Below are 24,804 nucleotides of genomic sequence, written 5' to 3'. Positions count from 1 at the left end.
CTTCTTGGGTTGCAGGATGACTCGGGGACATCCGGGAGCATTAGCTCCACTTCAGCCAGCGTGAATCGGTACATCCTGCAGCTGGCTCAGGAGTACTGTGGGGATTGCAAGAACTCTTTCGATGAGCTCTCCAAAATCATCCAGGTAGAGAAATGGGAGCCACTCTAGAGTGTTCTGTCACACGTTTCCCATGCTGTTTTCAGAGCAGTCCTGTTGCCCCCCTCCAGCAGTTGGGAGTCTTGGGTTTCCCTTGTCCGATTGGCTGAAAAGGCAGGGTCTAGGTGGTTGCACCATATAACTTCTCTCACAATCTAGTTTCTGGTGCTTGGCAGAGACCTGAATTTGTTCCGGAAGACTGAGGGTAACAGATTATTTTAGATCTGTTTTCCTTGGCCCGTTCACAACCCATCTTTTAGTAGAGGGGTTGCTAGTTTTAAAAACCGGGTGTCAGGGTTCTGGTGCCTCTCTTTCTGATATGCCGTGTTTGTAGGCTGGAAGGGCAGGGCACGCCAATGCCGGTCAACCAGGGTGGGCCGGGTGGCCAATGCAGTGCTACCGACCTAATCTCCTTGGGACAGGAGGCTGGCCGAAGACAAGCCCAGGTCCTTGCCGCCAGAATTGCCTTTCCTCTGATCTTCGTGTTTGTTCTTTATGAGACAGCATTACATGGGAGTTCAGGACATGTGCCTGTGATCAGGGGCTGAGTTCTGCCTCTGCCACTTGCCTTGGGCAAGCCAGCTCTGCTACGTCTCAGTTTTCTGCTCTGTAATATAATAATGCATGTAAAGTAGTTCTTCAGACCAAAGCTGATTTCCAGTTAACTTTTTCTTTTCCCTTCTTTTAACTGCTAATTTGTTTTTCTTTTATCTTTTTTTTTTTCCCTTAGAAAGTCTTTGCTTCACGCAAAGAGTTGTTGGAATATGACCTGCAGCAGAGGGAAGCAGCCACCAAATCATCCCGAACCTCTGTGCAGCCCACCTTCACCGCCAGCCAGTACCGCGCCTTATCCGTCCTGGGCTGTGGCCACACGTCCTCTACTAAGTGCTATGGCTGTGCCTCAGCCGTCACAGAACACTGTATCACACTGCTCCGGGCCCTGGCCACCAATCCGGCCCTGAGGCACATCCTCGTCTCCCAGGGCCTCATCCGGGAGCTCTTTGATTACAATCTTCGCCGAGGCTCTGCAGCCATGCGGGAGGAGGTCCGCCAGCTCATGTGCCTGCTTACTCGGTCAGAGCCTGCATTGGGATTGTGGGCCCAGTAACTCCTGCTACCTCGGGGGTTGGTGGTGACAGCGATGCTAGGAGCTTAGGGGTGCAAAGCGTGGTGTTTGTCGCTGCCAGACAGGCCAGCTAACTTAGTACGAGGGAGGAATAGGGAGAGATGCCCAGGGTCTGGGTGAGTGAACTCCGTGAACATTTGAGACCAGGTTTCCTTGTAAATAGAATATTTGGCTTGTACTTTGTCCTCAACAGTCTCTGGGTTCTGGTGAGAGAGGAGAAGGAAGTGACTGGGCACTTGGACTCCAGACTCACATGGAAGATGAAGCTTAGGCTCGGTGTCTGATGTTCTGTGCCTTGGACAGCTTAGCTGACTTTTCTGAGCTGAGGTTTTCCTTCTCTGAAAAATACTGATAATAGTAAATGCCTTAAAGGCTTATGACGAGGGTGGGATGGAATAATTCCTGTGGGCAATAACTTGTATTTGTTGACTACTTAGTATGTGCTGATGCGGTCGCCAGAGCTGGATTTATTGAGTGTGGCATAAGTTCCAGAACACATTAGGTGATTGGTAACCATTTCTTGCTGTATTACTTACTCGCTCACTCAGCGGGTGTTTTTTGAGCGTCTGCTGAATGCCAGGCACTGTTCTGGACTCTGAGTGTGCAGTAGTAAATGGAGCAGAGTCTCTGCTTCCTGGAGCCTACAGTCCAGGTGGGGAGACCTGCAGAAGCTTACTTGCACAGTCTGGTGTCTGTCAGGAGTGGACTGTGAAGAGAGGGACAGCTGGGGTGGCTCCCTGACTGCGGCAGGGATTACTGCTGGGAGATGGTCAGGGAAGACCTCTGAGGGGTGATGCTTGAGGAGGCGTGTTTGCAGAAAGGAGACAAGCCATGCAGATGTCTCAGCTGTGGCTGCACGCATAGGACACGTCATGTGCGAGAGTGAGAGGCCGGGCTGTGCCAGGGACTGAGCGGGAGCTCCAGAGGCCTGTGTAAGTGGAGTGAAGGAGGCCGCATGGGAAACGGGCAGGAGAACCAGGGGTCCCTGGGGACCAGATCCCAGGCGATCTAGGCCATTGTAAGGACTTGGGATTTTATTCAGAATTGGGGTAGGATGCAAGAAAGTGACCTGGTACAGTTGATGTCGTCATCACTAATGTAGATGTTATTACAGTGGGCCGTCGGTAGGAAATGTGGGTACCTCATGGGAGGGAAATTAGAGGCAGATGGAGAAGACAAGGAAAAGTGTCGTGACCCATCCTGGCTGGGGGATGTCGGATTCGGAGGTTGGAGGATTCGGTGTACCGGGCAGTGCTGGGAGGCTCTGTGGCCTGGGCTGTGCACGGGGAGGGGATCTCCTGGATGCTGGTGCTGCTCTCCCCTCGGTGACCACTGCGGGAAAGGCGGCTGCGATGGGCACTCTGTTACAGACTCAGGTCTTGTGGTCAGGCCCCTGGGGAGGCCAGGTGGCCCTGGGCATTGAGTGCCTTTTCTCTGTGCTCCTTCAGGTGGGAAGGAGGGACACGGCCAGTAGTAGATAACAGGACTCTATTTCTTTGCTTCTCCAGAGACAATCCAGAAGCCACCCAGCAAATGAATGACTTGATTATTGGCAAAGTCTCCACTGCCTTGAAGGGCCACTGGGCCAATCCTGATCTAGTGAGCAAGACAACTGCCCTTTTGATGCCTTCCTCTTTCTCTTTCTGCATTCCCTCGCTTTCTTTCCACCAGTCTCCCTGGGGTGGCTGGGGAGGGAAGGAGCAGCAGTCTGCAGAGTTCTCACCCAAAATGACTGCCCCAGATCAGAGCCAGCCTCAGGGGGAGAAGAGAAATGGGTGGTTGGCCAGATGGGGGACAGGGGTCTCCACTCCTCCTTTCTCTTTGTTTCTTTTAAGATTTTTTTATTTGAGAGTGAGAGAGAGAGAGGGAGATCACAAGCAGGGGAGGGTGGGTAGAGGGAGAAGCAGACTCCCCACTGAGCAGGGAGCCTGATGTGGGACTTGATCCCAGGACCCTGAGATCATGACCTGAGCCAAAGGCAGACAATTAACTGACAGCCACCCAGGCGCCCAACTCCTTTCTCTTTCTGATGGTGCCACTGGGTACCAGACATCTTTGATCTGAGTCCCCTGAGCAGAGCTTGGACGTAAGCCCCAGTCCTGGGTCTCACCTGCAGACCCTCCTCTTCTCATATCTCCTCCCGTTGGCCTTCTAGGCAAGCAGCCTTCAGTATGAAATGCTGTTGCTGACAGATTCCATCTCGAAGGAGGACAGCTGCTGGGAACTCCGGTTACGCTGTGGTGAGCTCAGGCCACATCTGGTTAGGGGCTCTAAAGAGAGCGGATGGGGGCTTTGGGTGCTGTCCTAGCCACAGAGGTGGCGGGGCGCGGCGGTCGCCATGGACAGCCTTGCTGTCACTCTGACTGCATCTTGGCCTGTCCTTCCTGTCCTAGCTCTCAGCCTTTTCCTCATGGCTGTGAACATTAAGACTCCTGTGGTTGTGGAGAACATTACCCTCATGTGCCTGCGGATCTTGCAGAAGCTGATTAAACCACCTGCTCCAACCAGCAAGAAGAACAAGGTACTGGGCGGGGGGTCACGCAGGGCAGGGCAGGGCGGCAGCCCCCTCCTGCCCTGGCCAGCACAGTATTCTGCCTCGTAAAGGGCTCTGCCTTACCCTGCACTCAGCCTGCCCGTGGTAGGGCACCAGTGCTTTCTTTGCCATAGTTCAGTAGACAGGAGTTGGGATTTTTGAGAAGGAAGGTTTCTCAGAGGAAAGTCAGGAGTAAAATAGACGTGAAGACACAAGAGCCTCGAACAAGGTGTTTTACTAGAGGGCTGTCTGTCCAGTCGCATTGCAGGACTTACAGGCTCCCAGGCTCCCAGAAAGCACGGTGTTCTTTGCTGTTCCTGTGCTGTTGCCTACGCAGCATTGCGAGTGGTGAAGTTCCTAGGCTCTGAAGCGGACTTCTTGATTTCCTGATTTCACATCCCAGCTCTTTTCCTTGTGACTTTGGGCAAGTTCTTAACTCAGGCTCCTCAGTTTACCCGTCTCTGAAATGAGAACACAACACGTGGAAGTGTTGTGAAGAATCAGTAGTTGATGCGGATCATGTGCACCAAACCTTGGCTCATGTTAGTCCGTAAAAAAGGTTGGCTGTGGCTGCGTGCAGTCTTCTCTGCATAGGATCTGCCTTTTCTGTGAGCTGCTGCTTAAAAGAGCCAGTTCTCTGCTAGGCTGCCTTTGAGCTCCTTGAATGCAGGGACGTCAGTTTAGAAATTTTTTTTTTTAGTTTTATTTATCTGACAGAGAGCACAAGTAGGCAGAGTGGTGGCAGGCAGAGGAAGAGGGAGAAGCAGGCTTCCCGCTGAGCAGGGAGCCCGATGCGGGGCTCGATCCCAGGACTCTGGGATCATGACCTGAGCTGAAGGCAGACGCTTAACGACAGCCACCCAGGCGCCCCAGTTTAGAAATATTTTTAACGTCCAGGGCGGAGTGTAATATCTAGCAGATGATAGCCACTCAGTGAATCATTAAGTGAAGGAGGAAAGCCAAGTTTTTATTCTAAAATAACCATAGCTGAGCCCCAGGTTGATCTGCTTGTACTGGCTTGTGGAAAACCCCGGCCATAATTCTTCCTCTCGGCCATGCCTGAGGCTCTCTGTCCCTTACTTCTCTGCGGTCCTTGGGCCATTTGACCCCTGCTCTATTTCCTGATGGAGTCCTTCAGTAGAAACAGTCTTCATAAGTGTAGGAAGGCCGCTTTCTGAGTGGTGAGCACTAGGGAGGAAGCTGGATCCTGAAGAATTGACTACATTTTCCTTGACTCCCGTCTTCCTAGATAGTCCTTAGAAAAGGCAGGGCTGAGGGAACCCATCTTCCTTCCCTTTGATGAGGTTTATTTCCCTGTAGAACTCGTTCTCAGCTAAAAGCCCTTGGTTGAAGAGGAACCCCATCTGCACCTAACCATCACTTTTTCCTGAGTGAGGCAACAGATTTGCAGAGTTGCTTACCCTCTGAGCACTGGAGCCCAGTGTCGATGTTTGCGCCGTGCTTAGTTTTAGCCTAGAGAAAGCAGCAGTTCTCAAAATTTGGGCTCCCAGGTGCCTGGGTGTTCCCCAGACTATTGGGGAATCTGTGAGGTTGACGTCTGGTTCATAATCCTCCTACGACCCTGTTTGCCCCTAGCAGTCTGGCGCCGTTGGTCCTGATGGCACACAGTCACCGGTGGGTGAGGTCACCGGGGCCCCAGTGGGAAAGGTAGCGGCTCCCAGCGACCCTTAGCCGGGTTCCCCACTGCTGTGTCCTTTGTCTCAAGGGCATCCTTGAGGAAGCAGCACAAGTGAATATTAGTAAATTTTCACTCTGGGGTGCTCATGTTTTGAATACTCAGTGTGACAGTGTGGAAGAACACAGCGTGCTCCTGCTGCACACGGAAGTGCGGTGCTCGTCTTGAGAAGCACATGGGTGATTGTTTCAGATGCAGGCTGAGCCAGCTGCTTTTCTTACGGAGCCCCTGTATGCTTGGGAAAATGTGCGCCGGGCCAGTTGTGGTTATTCAGAATCGGGTGTTTGGCAGACGCTTTCTTGAAAAACGAATGAAGTGGGCCTGTCACATCCAGAGGAATTGACATCATTCAGTGAGCCAGTATTTGTGGAATGACCAGCACATGCTAAAGAATCACGGATGGGTAAAAGATGAGTTTCAGTGTTTAACGGACTCTGAAAAGTTTATCCGTTGATTTCAGCCTCCATGTAACAGCCAATCTTTAAGAACCTGTAACGTGCTGACAGTAGTATCAAAGAAAGAAACCCACAATTAAATGAGAAGACTATTTTTTTTTAAAGATTTTATTTATTTATTTTACAGGGAGAGACACAGTGAGAGGGAACACAAGCGGGAGTGGGAGAGGGAGAAGCAGCCTCCCCACTGAGCAGGGAGCCCAATGTGGGGCTCGATCCCAGGACCCTGGGATCATGACCTGAGCCGAAGGCAGACGCTTAATGACTGAGCCATCCAGGCGCCCCTAAACGAGAAGACCATTAAAACATTCTTCTCTTTTCCAATTATGTATCTGTGTTTTTTATGTACTTTAACCCAAACAACATCTCCCGGTAGTTTGAACACGGAAGCAGGTTGGGGAGTCTAGCTGTCTCATTTAAGGCAGTCATTAAGCAAATTTTCAAAAACATAAAGTACTGCTGCTCCTTTAGATGATTTTTATTTTGGAAACATAAATGTTTAGGTAAATAGGTAGTGGATTTATTCTTTCTTTAAGATGAAATTAGTAAATATTTTAAGAATTTCTCATGCTTCATTTTTAACATGGTAAATATCAATAGAACCACATGTGCAAAAGCTGTTTAGGGTCCTCAGTAATTTTTTTAAGACTGTAAAGGAGTCCTGAGACCAAAAGGCTTGAGAACGCCTGGCTTAGAGTGCTGTGTGGGTCCCTCTGCTCTGCATGCTAGTTCTGCTCAGTAATGGCTCTTAAAATTCTGGAGACTGCTCAGGGACCCCTTGAAGATAGATGTTTAGGAAACTGAGTCAGGCTTGGTATAGGAGCTGGTGTTTGCGGCCGAAGGATGGTCTGTAGGAAGCCAGCTACATCTTATCCTGCACAAAGCAGTGACCGTAAGCCCAGCGTGGAGATGTTGCTCTAACTAAATTGGGCCAAAATGCGTTAACAGGAACACACATAACTGATATGAATGTTGATCCTTCTGATCTTCTTGCTTTTGCATATGTTCCTCTGGGGCATCCATGCCATTGTATTGGAGCCCAGCTCAGGTGTGCTCTGAAGCTCCCCACCCTGTTCGGCTTTCCCCTGCAGGATGTCCCCGTCGAGGCCCTCACCACAGTTAAGCCGTACTGCAATGAGATCCATGCCCAGGCTCAGCTGTGGCTCAAGAGAGACCCCAAAGCATCCTACGAAGCCTGGAAGAAATGTCTTCCTATCAGAGGTGTGTCTGTCTCTTCAGGACTAGGGAAGTCAGACCCCCTGACCCCTGTCCTCTGACAGCCCTACAGTCCCCCCTTTCTGTCACTTCCTTTTCCTTACCCCTCGCTGCATCCGTGTGCCTGCCAGGGATAGATGGTAATGGGAAGTCCCCCAGCAAGTCAGAGCTCCGCCACCTCTATTTGACTGAGAAGTACGTGTGGAGATGGAAGCAATTCCTGAGTCGTCGTGGGAAGAGGACCCCCCCCTTGGATCTCAAACTGGGCCATAACAACTGGTTGCGGCAAGTGAGTGAGCTAGTCCTCGGCCCTCTCCTCGCTGCCTCAGCCCCCGATGCCAAGCCGTGCGTTTCTGCTCCTCCCCATGTGTCTGCTCTGCTTTTGCTTCCTTTTAGTTAGGAAGCAAAGGGAGGTGCTTGGTTGCAGCCAGCAGTGTGGTAGACTGGTCAAGACAGGATTTTTCTGTGCCTTTCTCATCAAGCTGGTGGGCTTGCCACTCTCCTCCCTGGTCACTTACCAGAACTAAGCCTCGGTGCCACCCCTCCCTTTTCTCCTTCTGTCATCCCTACCCGTTGCTGCCTTCTCCCTCTCCATTCTAGCGAACCTTATGAAGGATTAAGGTAATTCAGGGCATCTGTTGGTCCATTCATATATAAGACGAGAAAGATACTGTTAGGTTATAAGCATTTAACAGCATATACCTGTCCCCAGAATAGAGTTAACAGCAATTTGTGTTGAGGAAAGTACTTCCTGGCTTGTTTTCCTAGCTCAGTCATCATAGGTGATTTCTCCAGATTGCTTGAGGGAGCAACTTTCCATGAAATAGGGGGCTCCTGGGCAGCCACAGTCGCATATGGCATTAGCTGGTGCTTTTCACCTTTAACCTTTCCGTGGAGAGGTGCCCAGAGGTCTTCTGGCAGGGTGGTGGTGGACTGTGCCCTGCTGGGGACCTGGCAAGACCGGCCGTCACCTGAGACGACACTTCTGGCCCATGTCCTACAGGTGCTTTTCACCCCGGCGACGCAGGCTGCGCGGCAGGCAGCCTGCACCATCGTGGAAGCTCTGGCCACCATTCCCAGCCGCAAGCAGCAGGTCCTCGACCTCCTCACCAGGTACTGCTCACACTTATCAGTGCTTGGCCTTGTCCATGTTCCTGGGGGGGTCCGGAGGTCAGGGTGATGGAGGGCACAGCCGGGCTCCGTGCTGCGTGGAAAGCACAGAAAGAGGAAAGGTCTAGAAGCTGAGTGAGTGGTCATGTTGGGAGTGGTAGCAGAGCAGGGGCGCTGGCAGCTTGCGGCCGTTGAGGTCTGATGAGCATAGGAACGCTCAGCTCAGCCTGCGCCATCTCATTTCACCTTCATGGCGGCTGGGGCACTTGTCTGCTGAAGGCCGGATTCGAATCCAGGCGGTGGGGTTCCAAAGCCCATGCCGTCAGCCACTAAACCCTGTGGTACACTTGCCTTCTCCATGAGCCGCTCAAAACCAGTCTCGCTGCCCAGATAAGCGCTGTGCGTTTCGGTGCTGGTTGATCCAAAATGGGTATCACTGTATCACGCTCCTGTTGTGTGTGCCGGGTTGTCCCCACATGTGGGGAGGTCCCCAAGGGGGAAGTTTGGGGTTTACTCAGGTGCCCAGAAGGAAGGGGGAGCCCAAGACAGCAGATAACATGAACAGAGGGGGGCTGCTGGAGCCCCTGGAGCTGCGTTCTCATGGTGTCCTGTCTTTTCTCGGGGCAGCTACTTGGACGAGCTGAGCATAGCTGGCGAGTGTGCCGCCGAGTACTTGGCTCTCTACCAAAAGCTCATCACTTCGGCCCACTGGAAAGTCTATCTGGCAGCTCGGGGAGTCCTGCCCTATGTGGGCAACCTCATCACCAAGGTAGCTGCCACCGCCGGTCCCCCCCCCCCCAACTTGGGAGAGCCCTTCCCCGGTCCTGCTCTCATTACAGTCCCCTGATGTAGATTTTGTACTACTCTTCTTTGCGGAGAAGAAATATTTGTTGAAAAAAATTGATTTTTGTGGCTCTGTGTATCATAAGGAGGTAACAACTTGCTGGGGGCATTTCGGCCATTCCAAGTCTTTAAGCCCTCCCTTAACGTCATTGCCACTGCCTTCGGCTTCTTAGGAGTTCTGCAGAGGTTCAGCTCAAGGGGTCATTGGAACAGAATGGTGACTGCAGAACGTCTGGTTGATGTTGTGGGCTCCTGGACCACAGCTGGAGGGGGCCGATCTCATCAGCAGTGCTGTCACTAACTGCTTGTCGTCCCATGTAGGAAATCGCCCGCTTGCTGGCCCTGGAGGAGGCCACCCTGAGCACTGACCTGCAGCAGGGCTACGCCCTCAAAAGTCTCACAGGTAGACGTAGCCGCTGGGCCCTTCCCTTAGGTACCCTGGGTCTAGTTTGCTGGCTGACCTTGGTTCCTGGGGCGCGGAGGTTGACTGTTCTCTCTTGTGTTGACTGTACATACGTAAGCTCTGCATGTCCATCTCGGGTGGGCTTACATTTTTGAGCTCCTGTTCGCCGTTGACTAGTTCACTTCCTTGAGCGCCCGCTCTGTGCTCAGAAGTTGGAGTTGCTCATAACCTTTGGAAGATGTGGACCTTCCTTGCCTTCGTTCTCATTCAGAGCCCTCGCAGCAGCTTTTTCCTGTCCCCACAGGGCTTCTTTCCTCCTTTGTCGAGGTGGAGTCCATCAAAAGACACTTTAAGAGTCGCTTGGTAGGTACTGTGCTGAATGGGTACCTGTGCTTGCGAAAGCTGGTGGTGCAGAGGACCAAGCTGATCGATGAGACCCAGGACATGCTGCTGGAGATGCTGGAGGACATGACCACAGGTAGTGCTGCCCAGCGGCCCGGACTGGGGGTGCCGTTCCTGCTGGAGGCCGGTGGCAGGCGTTTTTCCACGTTTGAGGAGAGAGGGCAAGAAGCTCTGGTTCTTGGAGCTGTAAAATTCCAGATCTGGGCTCAGTCTGTTTAGACATTTTATTTATTTATTTTCTTATTTACTTATCTATTTATCTGTCTAACTAACACTTTATTTATTTGACGAGGGTGGGGGAGCGCGCACACAAGTAGGCAGAGCAGCAGGCAGAGGGAGAGGGAGAAGCAGGCTCTCCGCTGAGCAGGGAGCCCGATGCGGGGCTCGATCCCAGGACCCCAGGATCATGACCTGAGCCGAAGGTAGATGCTTAACCCAGTGAGCCACCCAGGCGTCCCCCATTTAGACATTTTATGTTAAGCTTATAGAACAGAAGGAAGTATGTGTCCTCAAATTGGTATCTTTCACTGGTTCTGGAAAATTCTCCGCCATCATTTCCTCAGTTGCCTTTGCCCCGATCTATCATCCTTGTAGAATCCACTCTCTCCTCCGTCTCTCTTTACCACTCCATCACGGGGCCCATCTCATCGTCTCTTTCTGCTGACTCCGGAGGGTTTCTTCAGTTCTTTCATTTAGTTCATTTTTTCTTCACTGTGTTAGCTCTTTAGTCTAACTGTTGAGTCCTTGTGGTTCTCTATAGGTTTTTCTTGTTTTTCACTCACACTTCCCATTTATCTTGTAGTTTGCAAGAATAGCAAATATTTCTGTGTCTGATAATTCTAAGGCTTGAAATATTTATCCATTTGATTCTGCTGTTTGTTATTCCAGCTCTTGCTTCTGGTGCCTTAAATCTTTTTGTATTTCGTGATTTTAGACTGTGAGCTCAGCACTCATGTTTCAAGGGTTTATCTGTGGAATTTTTTTTTTTCAAAAAATTTATTTTTATTTTAGAGAGCGTGAGCCAGGGGGAGGGGCAGAGAGAGAGAGAGGCAGACTCCCTGCTGAGTGCCAAAGCCCGACATGGGGTTTGACCTCAAGGCTCTGAGATCACGACCTGAGCTGAAACCAAGAGTTGGATGCTTAACTGACTGAGCCACCCAGGTGCCCTCTGTGGAAATTCTTTAGAAGCCAAGCCAAATATGGGTTTCTCCAGTGAGGATTTGTGACTGCTTCTGCAAAGCATCTCCGGGCACTGCCATCATGGCGTGGTCTTGAAGGAAGTTCTGAGCTTCAGGTTTCTCAGACCTCTTAGGTAGTATGAATTTTGAGCCACAAACCCCTGTGAAGGGTAGCCTGTTAGGCTCCCTTCTCTCAAGGGAGATCTTTCCCCCTTCTCCTCAATGCCAGATTGTAAGGGAGGACAATTTTGTTTCAGTGACTTGCTTGGGGGAAAGGGAGAGTTATTTCTAGTTGACCCTTAGGACATGGTATAGCTCTTTTGGGGCATTAGACTTTTATGTGTGGGGGAGGGGTTCCCACTGGATTCTCTACCTTGGCAGACCTGGGGCTTTGCGTCTAGCTCTCAAATCCTGGCAGGTTGTGGAAACCAAAGCTCAGACACCATCTTCAGAGTTTTGCTAACCTCCATAGGTTCTGAATATCTCCTGGTTTTTGGTTTTTGATTCATCTCTGCTAGTGTGGCAGTTCACTGATAAATGTTATTCAGTATTTTACATTATTTTTAAGTGGTGAGGAGTGGGAGTAGATGAGGAAGTGTAGCCTGTCATATTGCCGGACATGGAGGCCCTTCTGATGTATTTCATCATGCCATGCTGAGCTGGTTTGGGTGGACCCTTTTTTATTTCTAAGATTTTATTTTATTTTAGATAGCATGAGCAGGGGGAGGAGCAGAAGGAGAGGGAGACAATTTCTAGCCGATTCTGCGCTGAGCCCAGAGCCTGTCATGGGGCTCGATCCCAGGACCCTGATATCATGACCTGAACTGAAACCAAGAGTCGGACGCTCAACCGACTGAGCCACCCAGGTGCCCCACAGTTGGACCCTTTTGAAGCATATTTCTTCCTTCTCGTATGACTTGAAATTGTCTCTCTGGCTTGTAGAGGGCAGTCCACTTAATCGTTTTAAGACTGAAGCTTAAAGCTATATATGACTTCTGTTTGATCCTCCTGGAATACAATTAGGATTATTGTTTGACATTTTGGAGTACCTGTTTTGCGCAAGAGGATGCGCGCTGAGTATAGTTCCTCTCCTTAAGGAGGTGATCATTCGGAGAGGAAGCAAGAGGTGTACACAGCTAACCATTGATGCACTGTGTTGACTTGGGTGCTGGGGCTTTCAAATGGAATGTGGTCTGAGCATCAAATCAATCAGCTTCAAGTTTCCAATTGAAATACTGATACTGCCACGTAGGGCATTTGCAAATTTACCAAGAGGGAAGAACCTGTTGGTGTTGTGCACGTAAAGTCTCATCAGGGTTTGTGTGTGTGAAGCTCTCTCCTAACTGACGTGGCCACTGATTTCTGGCAGGTACAGAATCGGAAACCAAGGCCTTCATGGCTGTGTGCATTGAGACAGCCAAGCGCTACAACCTGGATGACTACCGGACGCCCGTGTTCATCTTTGAGAGGCTCTGCAGCATCATTTATCCTGTAAGCGGTGCTTCTTCCTGTGCCTCCCAGGGTGTGTGCGTGTTCCAGTGTCCATGGAACAAAGTAGGATGGTCTAATCTGAAAGGCCTCTGCCGTCCCTCTGTGGTGTCTTTAATGCCATTCCTGCCTATGCGTCCCTCTTTCTGTCCTTTAGGAGGAGAATGAAGTCACTGAATTCTTTGTGACCCTGGAGAAGGACCCACAACAAGAAGACTTCTTACAGGGCAGGATGCCCGGGAACCCATATAGCAGCAATGAGCCAGGCATTGGGCCACTTATGAGGGACATAAAGAACAAGATTTGCCAGGACTGTGACTTGGTGGCCCTCCTGGAGGACGACAGTGGGATGGAGGTAACAAGCATAGGATGTTGCCACCATGGTTAGGAACTCGGGCTGGGGTCACATCCAGGTTCCTCCCTGCTCAGTAGCCAGTTAACCTTGGGCAGGTGGTTTGCTTCAGCTTCCTCCTCTATAAATGGGGCCAGTGGTTCCCACCGGTTAATTACCTGTAAAAGGGCTCTGCCCAATGCCTGGCATGTGGTAAGCAAATGGTTAGTGGCTATTGCTTGTCACGGAGTAGGAGTTTATTGTTCTTACTGCTCTGACAGAGACTTCTCAGGGATTCCAAGTTAAGTAAGCTCCTTAAAACTGGCACAGTGGCCCCTGTGCAGATTTCTGGCCCTGTATCTGGTACCTTGTGGCAGACGACCTCCAGGGTCTGGCCTTGTCATCTAGGGGTGGAAAGCCTGTTGGGGGAAATAGAGAAAATGGTTTTTCTGGCAGAGCCTGAGAGGGTAGGAGAAGGTCCTCACCAGCAGTTTCTAACATGGGGTCCGTGGTTTGGGTTAAGGGTGTTTGTAGCCTCTGAAATTGTGTCCCAGATTCTGTGTGTTGTGCACACACGTGCAGTTTTTAGAGACGGGGAGGCAGTGGGCCCAGAATGCAAAAATGATGAGTTATAAACCACTGCTATGAAGTGCCCTTTGATCTTGAAGTGTCCTTGCCTTATAATTATTTGCAATAACAGCCTCATTTCATCTGCTTTTCAGCTTCTAGTGAACAATAAGATCATTAGTTTGGATCTTCCTGTGGCCGAGGTTTACAAGAAGGTCTGGTGTACCACGAATGAGGTATGTGCTTGTTTTCTTGCTTGGAGGTGGGGTTTTACTTTTCTGACTTAGGCGGACTTGTACCAGGAGGAGCCGTTGTTAATCGTCACTACCCAGTTGGTAACCGCGCTTGCGCAGCCCGGCTTCCCTGTTTGTGGTTGTAGAGCAAGCCAGTCGTCTTGTCCTCCTTTTGAGGCATCTGACCAGAGGTAGAAGAACTTCAGGGGAGGATGAGCATTTCTGGCTGTTTGCAGCCAGGCCAAGCAGTGTCAGAGGAAGCATGTGATGGGGGATGCTTGCTGTCTCGTGCTCTTTATACACAGGCACCTCTTGACTGAGATGAGCTCTCTGCTTTTAGGGGCTTGCTCACTTAGAACATTTTCCACTGGTGGTGTCAAGGAGCAAGCATGGTTCCTGTGTGACTAGCTGGGGAATTGAGATGCAAACAAGCAGTTGTTCTTGATGGGGGGGGAGAGGGAAGTGAAAGAAACATGGCGCTCTGGTCGTTTGGCCCCCTCAGTACTGTTTGACCTCTCCTAAGGGTCTCAGATATTCTGCTTCCCCTCTCCCTCCTCTTTCCCTCCTCTCGTTCCCCTTTTCCTTCCTTTCCTCCTCATTTCTTTCCCTTCCTTCCCTTTTCTTTGCATCCCTTTTTGGGGAATTTTTAGTCAGTGAGTCAAACAAGTAACTGAAGAACGGTGAGCCAGTGTGCCCTTGAAGCATGGTAAACTTTTCTGATTTAGTCCCACATATTTCTGGAGAGTTTAAGACACTAAATTGGTAGTGTCTGCTAGTATGTTTTGGCCTTCAGTCTGTCACATATTTTTGCTTGTCTCCTTCTGTTCTCCCGCTATGCTGGGAACCCTGGTCAGTGGGTACTGTCAGTGGCAGAGGTCCACACAGAAGATTGCCCCATCCAGTGATCTTGTCATTGACCCTTGAGCATCAAAACAGAATGGCACACAAAAAATAAAGACCAAGCTTGTATGGTTGTCCTTAGAAATGGTGGTACAGAACCCAAAGAGCATCCATGGGCAGCTCCCCTTTTGTACCACGAGGCAAGGAAAAAGTTGAGGGTCACCGCCTTTCACATTAGCACTCAGTCCACTGAGGGGTTCTTCTGGCAAAGTCCAGAGTTTGTGGTACCTTTTTGTCAGGGCCTTCATCAACTTGCCTTTTTACTCCACTCCTCTTTTCCCCTGATAAACAGCCTGTCTCCTTAGCTGCTGACTAGAGCTTGTTCTGTTTTCTTTTTTAAGATTTTATTTATTTGAGAGAGAGAGTGAGAGCAAGGGAGAGAGCGCACGAGCAGGGGGAGGGGCAGAGGGAGACAGAGAATCTCAACCAGACTCCACACAGAGCACAGAGCCTGACACGGGACTCGGTCTCACGACCCTGAGACCATGACTGGAGTTGAAATTAAGAGTCAGATGTTTAACTGATTAGCCACCTGGGCGCCCTGAGCCTATTCTGTTTTCTGTGTCTGTTTCTGCCCTTGTTCTTCAGCCGTTCTTTCTTTAAGTTCCCACTGGGCTCCGATAGCTGGGAATATACTTCTGTAAGCGGCCTTTCTGACAGGTTCTCTCCCAGGAGGGTTTCCTCTCCTGAAGCTGGGCCTGGGCTTAGAGGCAGTCAACTTGAATTAATGTGATATCTGCTCTTCAACCTTATTTCATACAGGGTGACTTCAGACCCCTGTTTCTTAATTCCAAAATAAGATAAATGTAGATGGGAGAGTGCTTAACTTAGTACCCGGTGTATAGTGACCTGTCACCATCCTCCAGTCTAGTAAAGTTTGCAGAAGACTTCTTTCTAATCATTCCATCAAGTTAGAGGTTTTAACTTGAGTAATTTTGGAAGAACCCTTTCCTTGTTATGTGATTATGTGAAGACCTCAGGATTGGATTATGCTCTTGCTTTTGATTCCTGAGTCTTGAATCAAAGCTCTTTGATCTGATTGATCTTGCTTGTCCTGATTCTTTGGGAAGTGGTCCCCGTTGGTTAGAATTTGTGCTCCTGTAGGAGGCACAGGCTTGGGATTAGACTGTGCTTATCATTGGATAACTCTGAAAAAGCTGTTTAACCTCTAGTGTAAGAGGATGATGTGAAGTGCTCCATTAGGGTAGAACTTAGCAGAGTTAAACACTCAATACTTAATAGCGATTATCGTTGTTACATATAGTTGTAATGAAATTAAATGAGAATGTGTTTATAAAATGGTTCACACCCACTCTTGGCCCACAGTAGACACTGCATAAAATTAGCTGCCTTTCCCCTACGTGAGTCGCAGTGTGCTTGGATTCTAGATGTTGTGGTTAAGATCTTGGAGAGAAATAGAAGAACGAGGCCAGGTGTTGAGTCCTTTGCATTTTCTGGGCCTGTTTACAAGCACCTTTGTCTACCTGCCTCTGCTCAGGGAGAGCCCATGAGGATTGTTTACCGCATGCGTGGGCTGTTGGGCGATGCCACCGAGGAGTTTATCGAGTCCCTGGACTCCACCACAGGTAGGCCCTCCCCACAGACACTGCTGCGCATCGGGTGGGGGGTCTGGGGCCAGTGAGTGGTTCACATCCTGGGATTTGGGGGCATTCTGAACATACACTCTCCTGTAGCTCTGATGGGAATTGACGGGAGATTACTTCTCCAACTGAGGAAAAGTACAGGCATCTATGGCCTGATTCCGACCCCTCAGGAGTTAAAGCAACAACAACAACAACAACAAACTTGGGGAATAAAGTGCAGTTAGCAACAAACTTAAGTTCAGATTTATTTTTAGCTTAGGTTTTTGGGGGGTTTTTTTGCTTTGTTTTTTTTGTGGTGCTGGTGCTTGTATTTTTATATATTTGAATAAATAATTGTAATTGGCTTTAGTCTTGTAGTTTATTTATTCTTTTTTAAAAGGTTTTATTTATTTATCTTACAGAGAGACACACAGCGAGAGAGGGAACACAAGCAGGGGGAGTGGGAGAGGGAGAAGCAGGCCTCCCGCTGAGCGGGGAGCTCAGAACCCTGGGATCATGACCTGAGCCACCCAGGCGCCCCCAGTCTCATAATTTAATATCCAGTATTGATCCCTTCTATTGTTATGCTTTTCTTGGAGATAAGAAAGAGGAAACTAGTGATCAGCCCGGAAAAGGATTATCTGTTTTATTTCCATCCTTCCCTTCCCTGCCATTTCTGTGTGGCTTCCTGCCTCCCTCAGATGAAGAAGAAGATGAAGAGGAAGTGTATAAGATGGCTGGTGTGATGGCCCAGTGTGGGGGCCTGGAGTGCATGCTCAACAGACTGGCCGGGATCAGAGATTTCAAGCAGGGACGCCACCTTCTCACCGTGAGTTGGGGGTGACAAGGAGGGAGCAGCCCTCTGCTTTGAGAGCGGCCCCTGTGGAGAGAAGCTTGTGGCCACTGTGCCATGTAACCCTAAGAGGGCGGCATGGTGCCACAGGCCAGGGCAAGGCAGCCCTGGGCCTAGCAGCCTCCCGAGCCCTCTGTCCCCTAGGGTGCCCCCCGTTTGTTGGCCCTCTCCCCACCAGAGCCAGTGCACTGGCAGCCTTCGGCTGCGTCTCTTCAGTCACCTGTTTGGAGCCAGTGCCTGCCTGTCTTTCCCCGCAGAACTGCACTTGAGTCCATTATTACTGCTGTTGCTTTTTAAACTGATTTTCTAGGTAGTTCTTTTATTTCTTTGGTAGGATCTTGTTTGGGTCTTCATCTATCTCCTAAGGAGTAGAGGATCCCAAAGGCACCATAAATATTACACTGTTATTTCCAGCTTCAGAGGATATGAGAACGTGTATCATTGTAATCGTGTTCTAAATGACCTATGTGAAGAATTAAGGGAAAAAAAGCGTTAAAAGAATTACAATCTGAAAAATGTAAAAAGAACAAAACAAACCCATATCTCGATAAAGGAAAAGTGTTACTTGAAAAATAACTAACTAACTAACTGACCTACATGGTTCTGAGTTCCCACAGGCCATGAGCATTGGAATCTTTCTGTTTACTATTAGAGTCTGAGTTAGTACTGGAATTTCCCTGGGACAACAGAGTGTCACCTGTTCCACTAGGAATTGGTGTCATTGCCACAGTTTTAGAGATGGTAGAGATATGCCAAGCCCACGTAGGCTATTGCCAGAGAACATTGCTATTTAAAATGCCAGTCTGGCCTGAGATCCTTCCCACCTTACCATGTCCCCTCAAGAAACACTTTTTCTTTCTGTTCCCTGCACTTCGGGAAGAGTACCTACTGATTGTACATGACCCCTCTCAGACATTTCTTTCTTGCTTGTCCCCACGTTTTATACTCTTAAGATGGCCTCTTGGGTTTTGACCGACTTTTCTTGGCAGGTGCTCCTGAAATTGTTCAGTTACTGTGTGAAGGTGAAAGTCAACCGACAGCAGCTGGTCAAGCTGGAAATGAACACCTTGAATGTCATGCTGGGGACCCTAAACCTGGTAAGGAGTATGGGCTGCAGACGGTAGAGTGAGCCTCAGAAGTCGTGGGTAGGGGGAGGGGCATCTCAGCTCTGGGCTCAGATGAAATGGGTTTGTGGCCTTTTCAAACCCTTTATCTCTGTCTGGCTCACTGGCCCCAAGGCATGGATCATTTAAATTGTCTCTTTTCCTGCTGGCTCACCTCTGTGCTACTGCCGGGACATGCAAGAGCTTTCCTGGCCCCTTTCCTGAATTCAGATCAGAGATAAGAAGAAGTTAGTCTGTGAAACAGTCCAGACTGCACAGTGTTGGAGAAGTAATGCCAGTGTCGTCAGAGCGACCAAGATAGAGATCTGGAACAGCACAATTTCATTGTCTGCAGAAGTCCACACACTTGTCTCTCCACACACACACACACATGCACACACGCACACACACGCATGTCTCTGGCATTAAGGCCATGAAGGACATTGGTGAGGAACAGATCCCATCAGCAGTGAGTGGTTGTCTTTTTCCCAGAGTAACTGGGTCTCCTCCTACAGGCCCTGGTGGCTGAGCAAGAAAGCAAGGACAGTGGTGGTGCAGCTGTGGCTGAGCAGGTGCTTAGCATCATGGAGATCATTCTGGATGAATCCAACGCGGAGCCCCTGAATGAGGACAAGGTGCGTGGGGCCAGTCTGTCCATCTGCAGATGGACAATACTGTGTCTTGTTGCCAGCAGCAGTCCTGTTTATGTGTCCAGATGTGTCCACCAAGAATGATTGAACATGCTTTGGTCATAGAAATGACAAAGCTCAGCTAATGGTGACATGATGGCATTGAAGCCTGAAGTCTGTGGATTTGGAGGAAACGAAGCTGCTGAGGATATTCTTTCACTCACAAGCTGCTCATTAATGGAACGCTGGCATGTTCCAGCTGATAGGCAGGGCCTTAGCCCAGCCCCTCATTGTCCACTTGAGGAAACTCCAAGCCCAGAGAAGTAAAGGGAGCCAGCCGTTCAGTGTTCCGTAGTCGGCTGCTGGCAGAATCAGGCCGAGAACCTGGGTCTCCAACTCCCTCGTTCAGTTTCTCTCCACTGATTGCACCCTTGCCTCCTCCTGTCCCTGTTGGTACTCAGTGTTTTGGCTAGAGGTGTGACCAAGTGAGTATCAGGCAGCCTGCATTCTCTTCGGGGAGGGGAGATTGTGTTAACATTTTTAACTACCTGACACTGAACAGAGCCACACAGAAACTTAGAAACTAGTATCAAGTGGAACTCAAACTGTTCATTATTCCCCAGGAAGTGCTGAGACAGTTTTTCTAGGGCTGCTTCTGATGGAAGTGGGTGACATCTGGGGTTCAGATATGGCTGACCAAAGTCCTGACACTGTTACTGAGTCTTCTGTCCTCTTTTCTACTGCAGGGCAACCTCCTCCTGACGGGTGACAAAGATCAGCTTGTGATGCTTTTGGACCAGATTAACAGCACCTTTGTTCGCTCCAACCCTAGCGTGCTCCAGGGCCTGCTGCGCATCATCCCGTACCTTTCCTTTGGCGAGGTGGAGAAAATGCAGATCTTGGTGGAGCGGTTCAAGCCATACTGTAACTTTGACAAGTATGTGCTTGGATTTCAGATGGCTACATGAGGGTCCTCACCAATACTCTTGAGCTAGTTCTGTGAGACTTACGGGAAGAATCACAATTTCTGTTAAATTTTCGTGTATGTGTCTGGCCTTTAAGAGGTTCGTTGTAAGTGGGGAGTCACTCTATGCTGTGTTACATTGGCTTGGCAGAGGGAGTGAAGGGGCTGGTGAGATGGGACAGGGGCATGACAAGATGGAGAGAGTCAAGTGTGCAAAGCATGAAAACGTGAGAGAATGTTGGGAGTTTGGGTGATGTAGCAGGTAAGGAGGAATGGCAGGAACCAGATCAGCAGGCTCCTCGTGTCATGCCAAGAAGTCTAGACTTGATCCTGTAGACTGTTGAAGATCGTTAACCGAGAGAACAACGTGATGCACGTGTGTCGCCTCCTTCACACCCTGGGGCTCTGCTCTCTGCTGCAGGTATGATGAAGACCACAGCGGCGATGATAAGGTCTTCCTGGACTGCTTCTGTAAGATTGCAGCCGGCATCAAGAACAGCAGCAATGGGCATCAGCTAAAGGATCTGATTCTCCAGAAGGGAATCACCCAGAGTGCCCTGGACTATATGAAAAAGCACATTCCCAGCGCCAAGAAGTAAGAAACAGCTCTGTCGGTGCGGCTGCTTTTCTTCCCTCTTCTGGTTCCTTTTCTCCTTCATTGCTGTGGCCTAAAGCTTCACATAGTCCCCTTTGGCCCTCCTTAGGGTCTCCCTCCCCTTCCAGAAACTATCAAGGTGACGACTCAGCCACCGCAGAGCCCTTTGGGGCTGGGAAAAGGAGGCAGCTTGTTGGTTTCTGTTCAGAATACTCATTTCTGTCTGGCTGCCTAGCTGAGCTAGGTGATGCTTTGTGATTCTTGATGGCCCTCTTGAAGGGTCACGTTTAAACAAGCCAGAATAGAATCAGCAGCTGGTTTCTAGGTAGGCTTTGCTCCTCTGGCCTGCTAATCAGCTTCTTTTCCTTTGCAGTCTGGATGCTGACATCTGGAAAAAGTTCTTATCTCGCCCAGCCCTGCCATTTATCTTGAGGCTTCTTCGGGGGCTGGCCATCCAGCACCCCGCCACCCAGGTGAGTGAGTAGCCAGCATGCCTATGGACCTTATTCTGGAAGCAGGACATGTATGGTGAAGGAACCACATGCTCTAGTCTGCTGTGGCTGAATGAAGAGAACCAGCTTGATTAGCCTCAGGATGTGACTTCCCCTAGCATGTAAGACCCCTAGAGTAGAGGAGACTCTCAGAGGTCATCTGGTTCAGCTCTGTGTGGAGAGGAGTAAGCTATAGTGACTGACTTCCTCCCTCGCCTCATTCTTACATGGGGCTTTATTATCTTTTGGGTCATCTGAGCAGCAATTGAACTAAAGGTATGGTGGCCAGAGTGTAAAACAATTTTGATTTCTGGCTGTCGTCATTGGGGTCATTTGGGACATTAATAATACCATCACCACCATTTCTTGCTCTGCTTCAGGCAGCTGGAAACTGTTCTCAGAGAGACCCACCATTCATTCCATTCTGCTGCTCATCCCTGAGCTGGAGTATCTGGTACCCCTCACAAATTCTCACTGGCCCAGACAGGTGGCCAGGCTGGTTTTTCTAAATTAAACTTTTCACTTTGAGATAATTGTAGGTTAACCTGTAAGGTTAAGGAGAAATCTCATATGCCCGTTTCTCAATTGTAACATCATACGAAACCACATAGAGCATCGCAGTTGGGGTATTGACACTGATACAGTCAGGATTCAGGACAGTTTCGTCGTCAGAGATCCCCCTGTTCCCTTTTATACTCTTATGCACCCTGGCACTAACCCTGGCAACCCCTGATCTGCTCTCCGCGGCTATAAGCTTGTCACTTCAAGAATGTTATATGTGGCATCAGAGAGCACGTAGCCTTTCGGGGTTGGCTTTTTTCACTCAGCATCATTTTCTGGGGACTCATCCAGGTTGTGTGTATTGGTAGTCTGTTCCTTTTTATTGCTCACTAGTGTTGCATAGTGTGGGTTCCACAGGCTACCTCACCATTCTCCCGTTAACACCTGGATTGTTTCCAGTTTTTGGATGTTACAAACGAAACGGCCATAAACATTCACGTGCAGTTGTTTTGTGTATGTGTAGAAATCTTCATTTCCCTGGGGTAAATGCCTAGGCATGGAGTTGCTGGGTTATACAGTAGTGGCGGATTTAGTTTTATTAGAAACTGCAAAGCTGGTTTCTAGAGTGAGTGGCTGCCCCATTTTAATTCTCACCAGCAGTGCGTTGAGTGAGCTACTGTCCCTGCATCCTTATCAGCATTTGGTGGCATCTAGCCACTTTGATAGGTGATGGTGATGTATTTATTTATTAATTTTTAAAAAGATTTTATTTATTTGACAAAGCGAGAGAGAGAGCACAAGCAGGGGGAGTGGGAGAGGGAGAAGCAGGCTTTCCGCTGAGCAGTGAGCCCGATGCGGGGCTCGATCCCAGGATCCTGGGACCATGACCTGAGCCGAAGGCAGACGCTTAACAACTGAGCCACCCAGGCGCTCCCTCACTGCGATTTTAATTTGTATTTCCCTAGCGGTTAATGGTGCTGTACACCTTCCACGTACTTTCCATCTGTGTGTCTTCTTCAGTGACCTTCCTGTGCATATCTTTTGCCCATTTTCTAATTGGATTTTTTTTTTTTAATGTTGAGTTTTGAGAGTCCTCAGGGCTGGTTTTTTTTCTGTGTATGGTGTTATGCATCGAATGTAATCCCACGTGCTCTTTTGGTGATCGGTTCTGATAGCTCATTCCAAAAGTAGGGTAGGGTAGCTTGGCTGTAGGATTCTTGTGTCTCTCTTGTTTTAAACTTTTGTTCAGTTCAGTGGGGGTAGTCATAATTAGCATACCTTTGTGGAGATAATTTTTCTTACACGGGAGTCTTCACGTATAGTAGTTTCTGTGTTCTTGTAACATTTGTTTTATATGTGGGTGAATCCAGGAGTGGGGCTGTGATATGGCCAAGCCTGGGTCAGCTGATGTCCAGGCTTCTTTGTGGTTACTAAGTCAGATTACGTTCTTTAGATTAAGACTTTGTTTAGTTAGGAGCTCGGCATTCACACCTGTGACCATTTACTTCCTAGCAACACATTTTTAGCACTTACTGTGTACCTGAGCTGTGCTAGGCTGAGGCGACATTGGAGACCAGGGTGGTCACAGCCTGTGATTCTCGGAGCTCACTCTCTGGTGGAAGATATAGCCACGTACCCGGTAATAAGTGTAGTGTGAAGGTGATAAGTGCAGTGTGAAAGGGCCAAAGGAAGGAGGATGCTTTAGAAGAAGGTATGGCACCTGCTAAGACTCAGGAACCAAAGGATGCTAGAAGCACTCGGGGGTTGGGAGCAGTTGCATGGGGATTGGTGGGGGTGGGGGGGAGGTGGGGCGAGAGCTGACCCCGATCCAGGGCACATTCTCCAAAGAGAGGAGTATGCATTTTCTCCCGAGGGCCATGACCCGGGCCATGAACTGGAAGGAGGGGAGATGACAGATCGTAGAGATGGTTGTTTGCCTCTTATCATAATCTAGTAAGAGGTGAAGGCAGCTAAGCTAGCATGTGAGGTGGACAGTGGTCTGGGAGGCAGAATGAATGGGATTTGGAGATTGGTTGCACATGAGGGGTGAAGAAACTGGATGAGTCAAGAACTCTGTTCAGTTTTGGGTTGGGCGACAGGAGAGTGGTGGTGCCCTTGAAGGAAACGTAGGGGGTTTGAAGCAAGGTGCAGGAGGGCTCGTTCTGTCAGACTGTTGACATGTGTCTGCTTGCCCAGTTAGAGTGTAAGCTTTAGGAGGGTCGGGTCTTTGTCCCCCTAGCACCTAAAGCATGGCTTCCTGCAGATGTGTGTGCGCACACGCACGCAGCTACCACCCAGCGTGAGGAGGTCGGCGTACCTGCGCAGTAGTTCTGTAGATAGTTGCGCTGTGGGCTCAGCATTTAGGATCAGGAGATGTGAGATGACCTATAGTTTTGCTGAGGTGCAGCTTGGAAGTGTACCTGCTATGAGGGTAGGTGTATGAGCTGGTGAGTGATCTTAGTTGAGTGCTGAGCTTTCACGTTACAAGTTGGTTCTGTTGTTTGCCATTTATTGTCAAATACGTACAGTAGTAATTAGCATTAATACACTTGTGCCAGGGGGTGGGGGGATTTTGGTGGTACAGTGCTCCTTCTCCACTCACCTGGAGAGCATTGTCGGACCTGCCCTGCCTTCCATGTTCTGTTCTCCCACACGTGTTGACAACATGGTGCTGTCATGCAGTGACTGCCAACCTTCTCAAGCACAGGGGTTTCTGGGTGATACCTATTTTTTTTTTTAAGATTTTATTTATTTATTTGGGGGGGCGTGTGACAAGCCAGAGGAGAGGCAGAGAGAGAGAGAGGGAGAAGCAGACTCCCTATTGAGCAGGGAGCCCAATGCAGGGCTCGATCCCAGGACCCCAGGATCATGACCTGAGCCAAAGGTGACGCTTAACTGACCAAGCCACCCAGGCATCCCCATTATTCCCCTTTTATAGATGGGTGCTGGAGCCAAAGAGCAGAGTGACTGGTCAAAGGTCAGTGACAGAGTCAAGCCCTCCTCCATTTGTTGAACTTTTTGAAACACACATTCAAAGGATTTGATTGAAACTGAACAGATGACATGAGATTGAGTACAGTCTGTTGAGTTTTCTGAACCTATAAGCTCCTGGATAGAATGTTTGTTCGCCTGACTGGAAACATGTATGTCTCTGGTCTGTCCTTGGTAGGTTCTGATCGGAACAGACTCCATCACAAACCTACATAAACTGGAGCAGGTGTCCAGCGATGAGGGCATTGGGACCCTGGCAGAGAACCTGCTGGAGGCATTGCGGGAGCACCCTGATGTAAACAAGAAGATCGATGCTGCCCGCAGGGAGACCCGTGCTGAGAAGAAGCGCATGGCCATGGCAATGAGGCAGAAGGCTCTGGGCACCCTGGGCATGACGGTAAAGCCACTGTCCGGGAGTCTCCACGTTCTTTTCTATGCTGTTGAGGAGGAGATAGCTG

The 24,804-nt window shown here is 49.5% G+C and overlaps 1 protein-coding gene across 1 annotated transcript in view; it reads left to right on the top strand.

Annotated features, from left to right (window-relative positions):
- The window catches only part of UBR4 (ubiquitin protein ligase E3 component n-recognin 4), a 128,610-nt gene that overhangs the window by 90,110 nt on the left and 13,696 nt on the right, over positions 1 to 24,804 (top strand). The window contains exons 76-97 of the mRNA XM_035726986.1: positions 16 to 144; positions 887 to 1,230; positions 2,791 to 2,881; positions 3,438 to 3,522; positions 3,676 to 3,803; positions 7,058 to 7,187; positions 7,313 to 7,470; positions 8,185 to 8,294; positions 8,919 to 9,060; positions 9,456 to 9,537; positions 9,842 to 10,015; positions 12,487 to 12,608; positions 12,763 to 12,960; positions 13,659 to 13,739; positions 16,135 to 16,222; positions 16,921 to 17,048; positions 18,062 to 18,169; positions 18,691 to 18,810; positions 19,551 to 19,741; positions 20,190 to 20,363; positions 20,737 to 20,836; positions 24,525 to 24,743. Coding sequence (XP_035582879.1) covers positions 16 to 144; positions 887 to 1,230; positions 2,791 to 2,881; positions 3,438 to 3,522; positions 3,676 to 3,803; positions 7,058 to 7,187; positions 7,313 to 7,470; positions 8,185 to 8,294; positions 8,919 to 9,060; positions 9,456 to 9,537; positions 9,842 to 10,015; positions 12,487 to 12,608; positions 12,763 to 12,960; positions 13,659 to 13,739; positions 16,135 to 16,222; positions 16,921 to 17,048; positions 18,062 to 18,169; positions 18,691 to 18,810; positions 19,551 to 19,741; positions 20,190 to 20,363; positions 20,737 to 20,836; positions 24,525 to 24,743 — 3,102 coding nt within the window. The remainder of the gene's footprint in view (positions 1 to 15; positions 145 to 886; positions 1,231 to 2,790; positions 2,882 to 3,437; positions 3,523 to 3,675; positions 3,804 to 7,057; positions 7,188 to 7,312; positions 7,471 to 8,184; positions 8,295 to 8,918; positions 9,061 to 9,455; positions 9,538 to 9,841; positions 10,016 to 12,486; positions 12,609 to 12,762; positions 12,961 to 13,658; positions 13,740 to 16,134; positions 16,223 to 16,920; positions 17,049 to 18,061; positions 18,170 to 18,690; positions 18,811 to 19,550; positions 19,742 to 20,189; positions 20,364 to 20,736; positions 20,837 to 24,524; positions 24,744 to 24,804) is intronic.

This window comes from Zalophus californianus, chromosome 4, assembly GCF_009762305.2.
Source record: "Zalophus californianus isolate mZalCal1 chromosome 4, mZalCal1.pri.v2, whole genome shotgun sequence".
NCBI lineage: Eukaryota > Metazoa > Chordata > Mammalia > Carnivora > Otariidae > Zalophus > Zalophus californianus.
The sequence above is the reverse complement of the archived record's forward strand: the minus strand, read 5'-3'. Positions and strand labels throughout refer to the sequence as shown.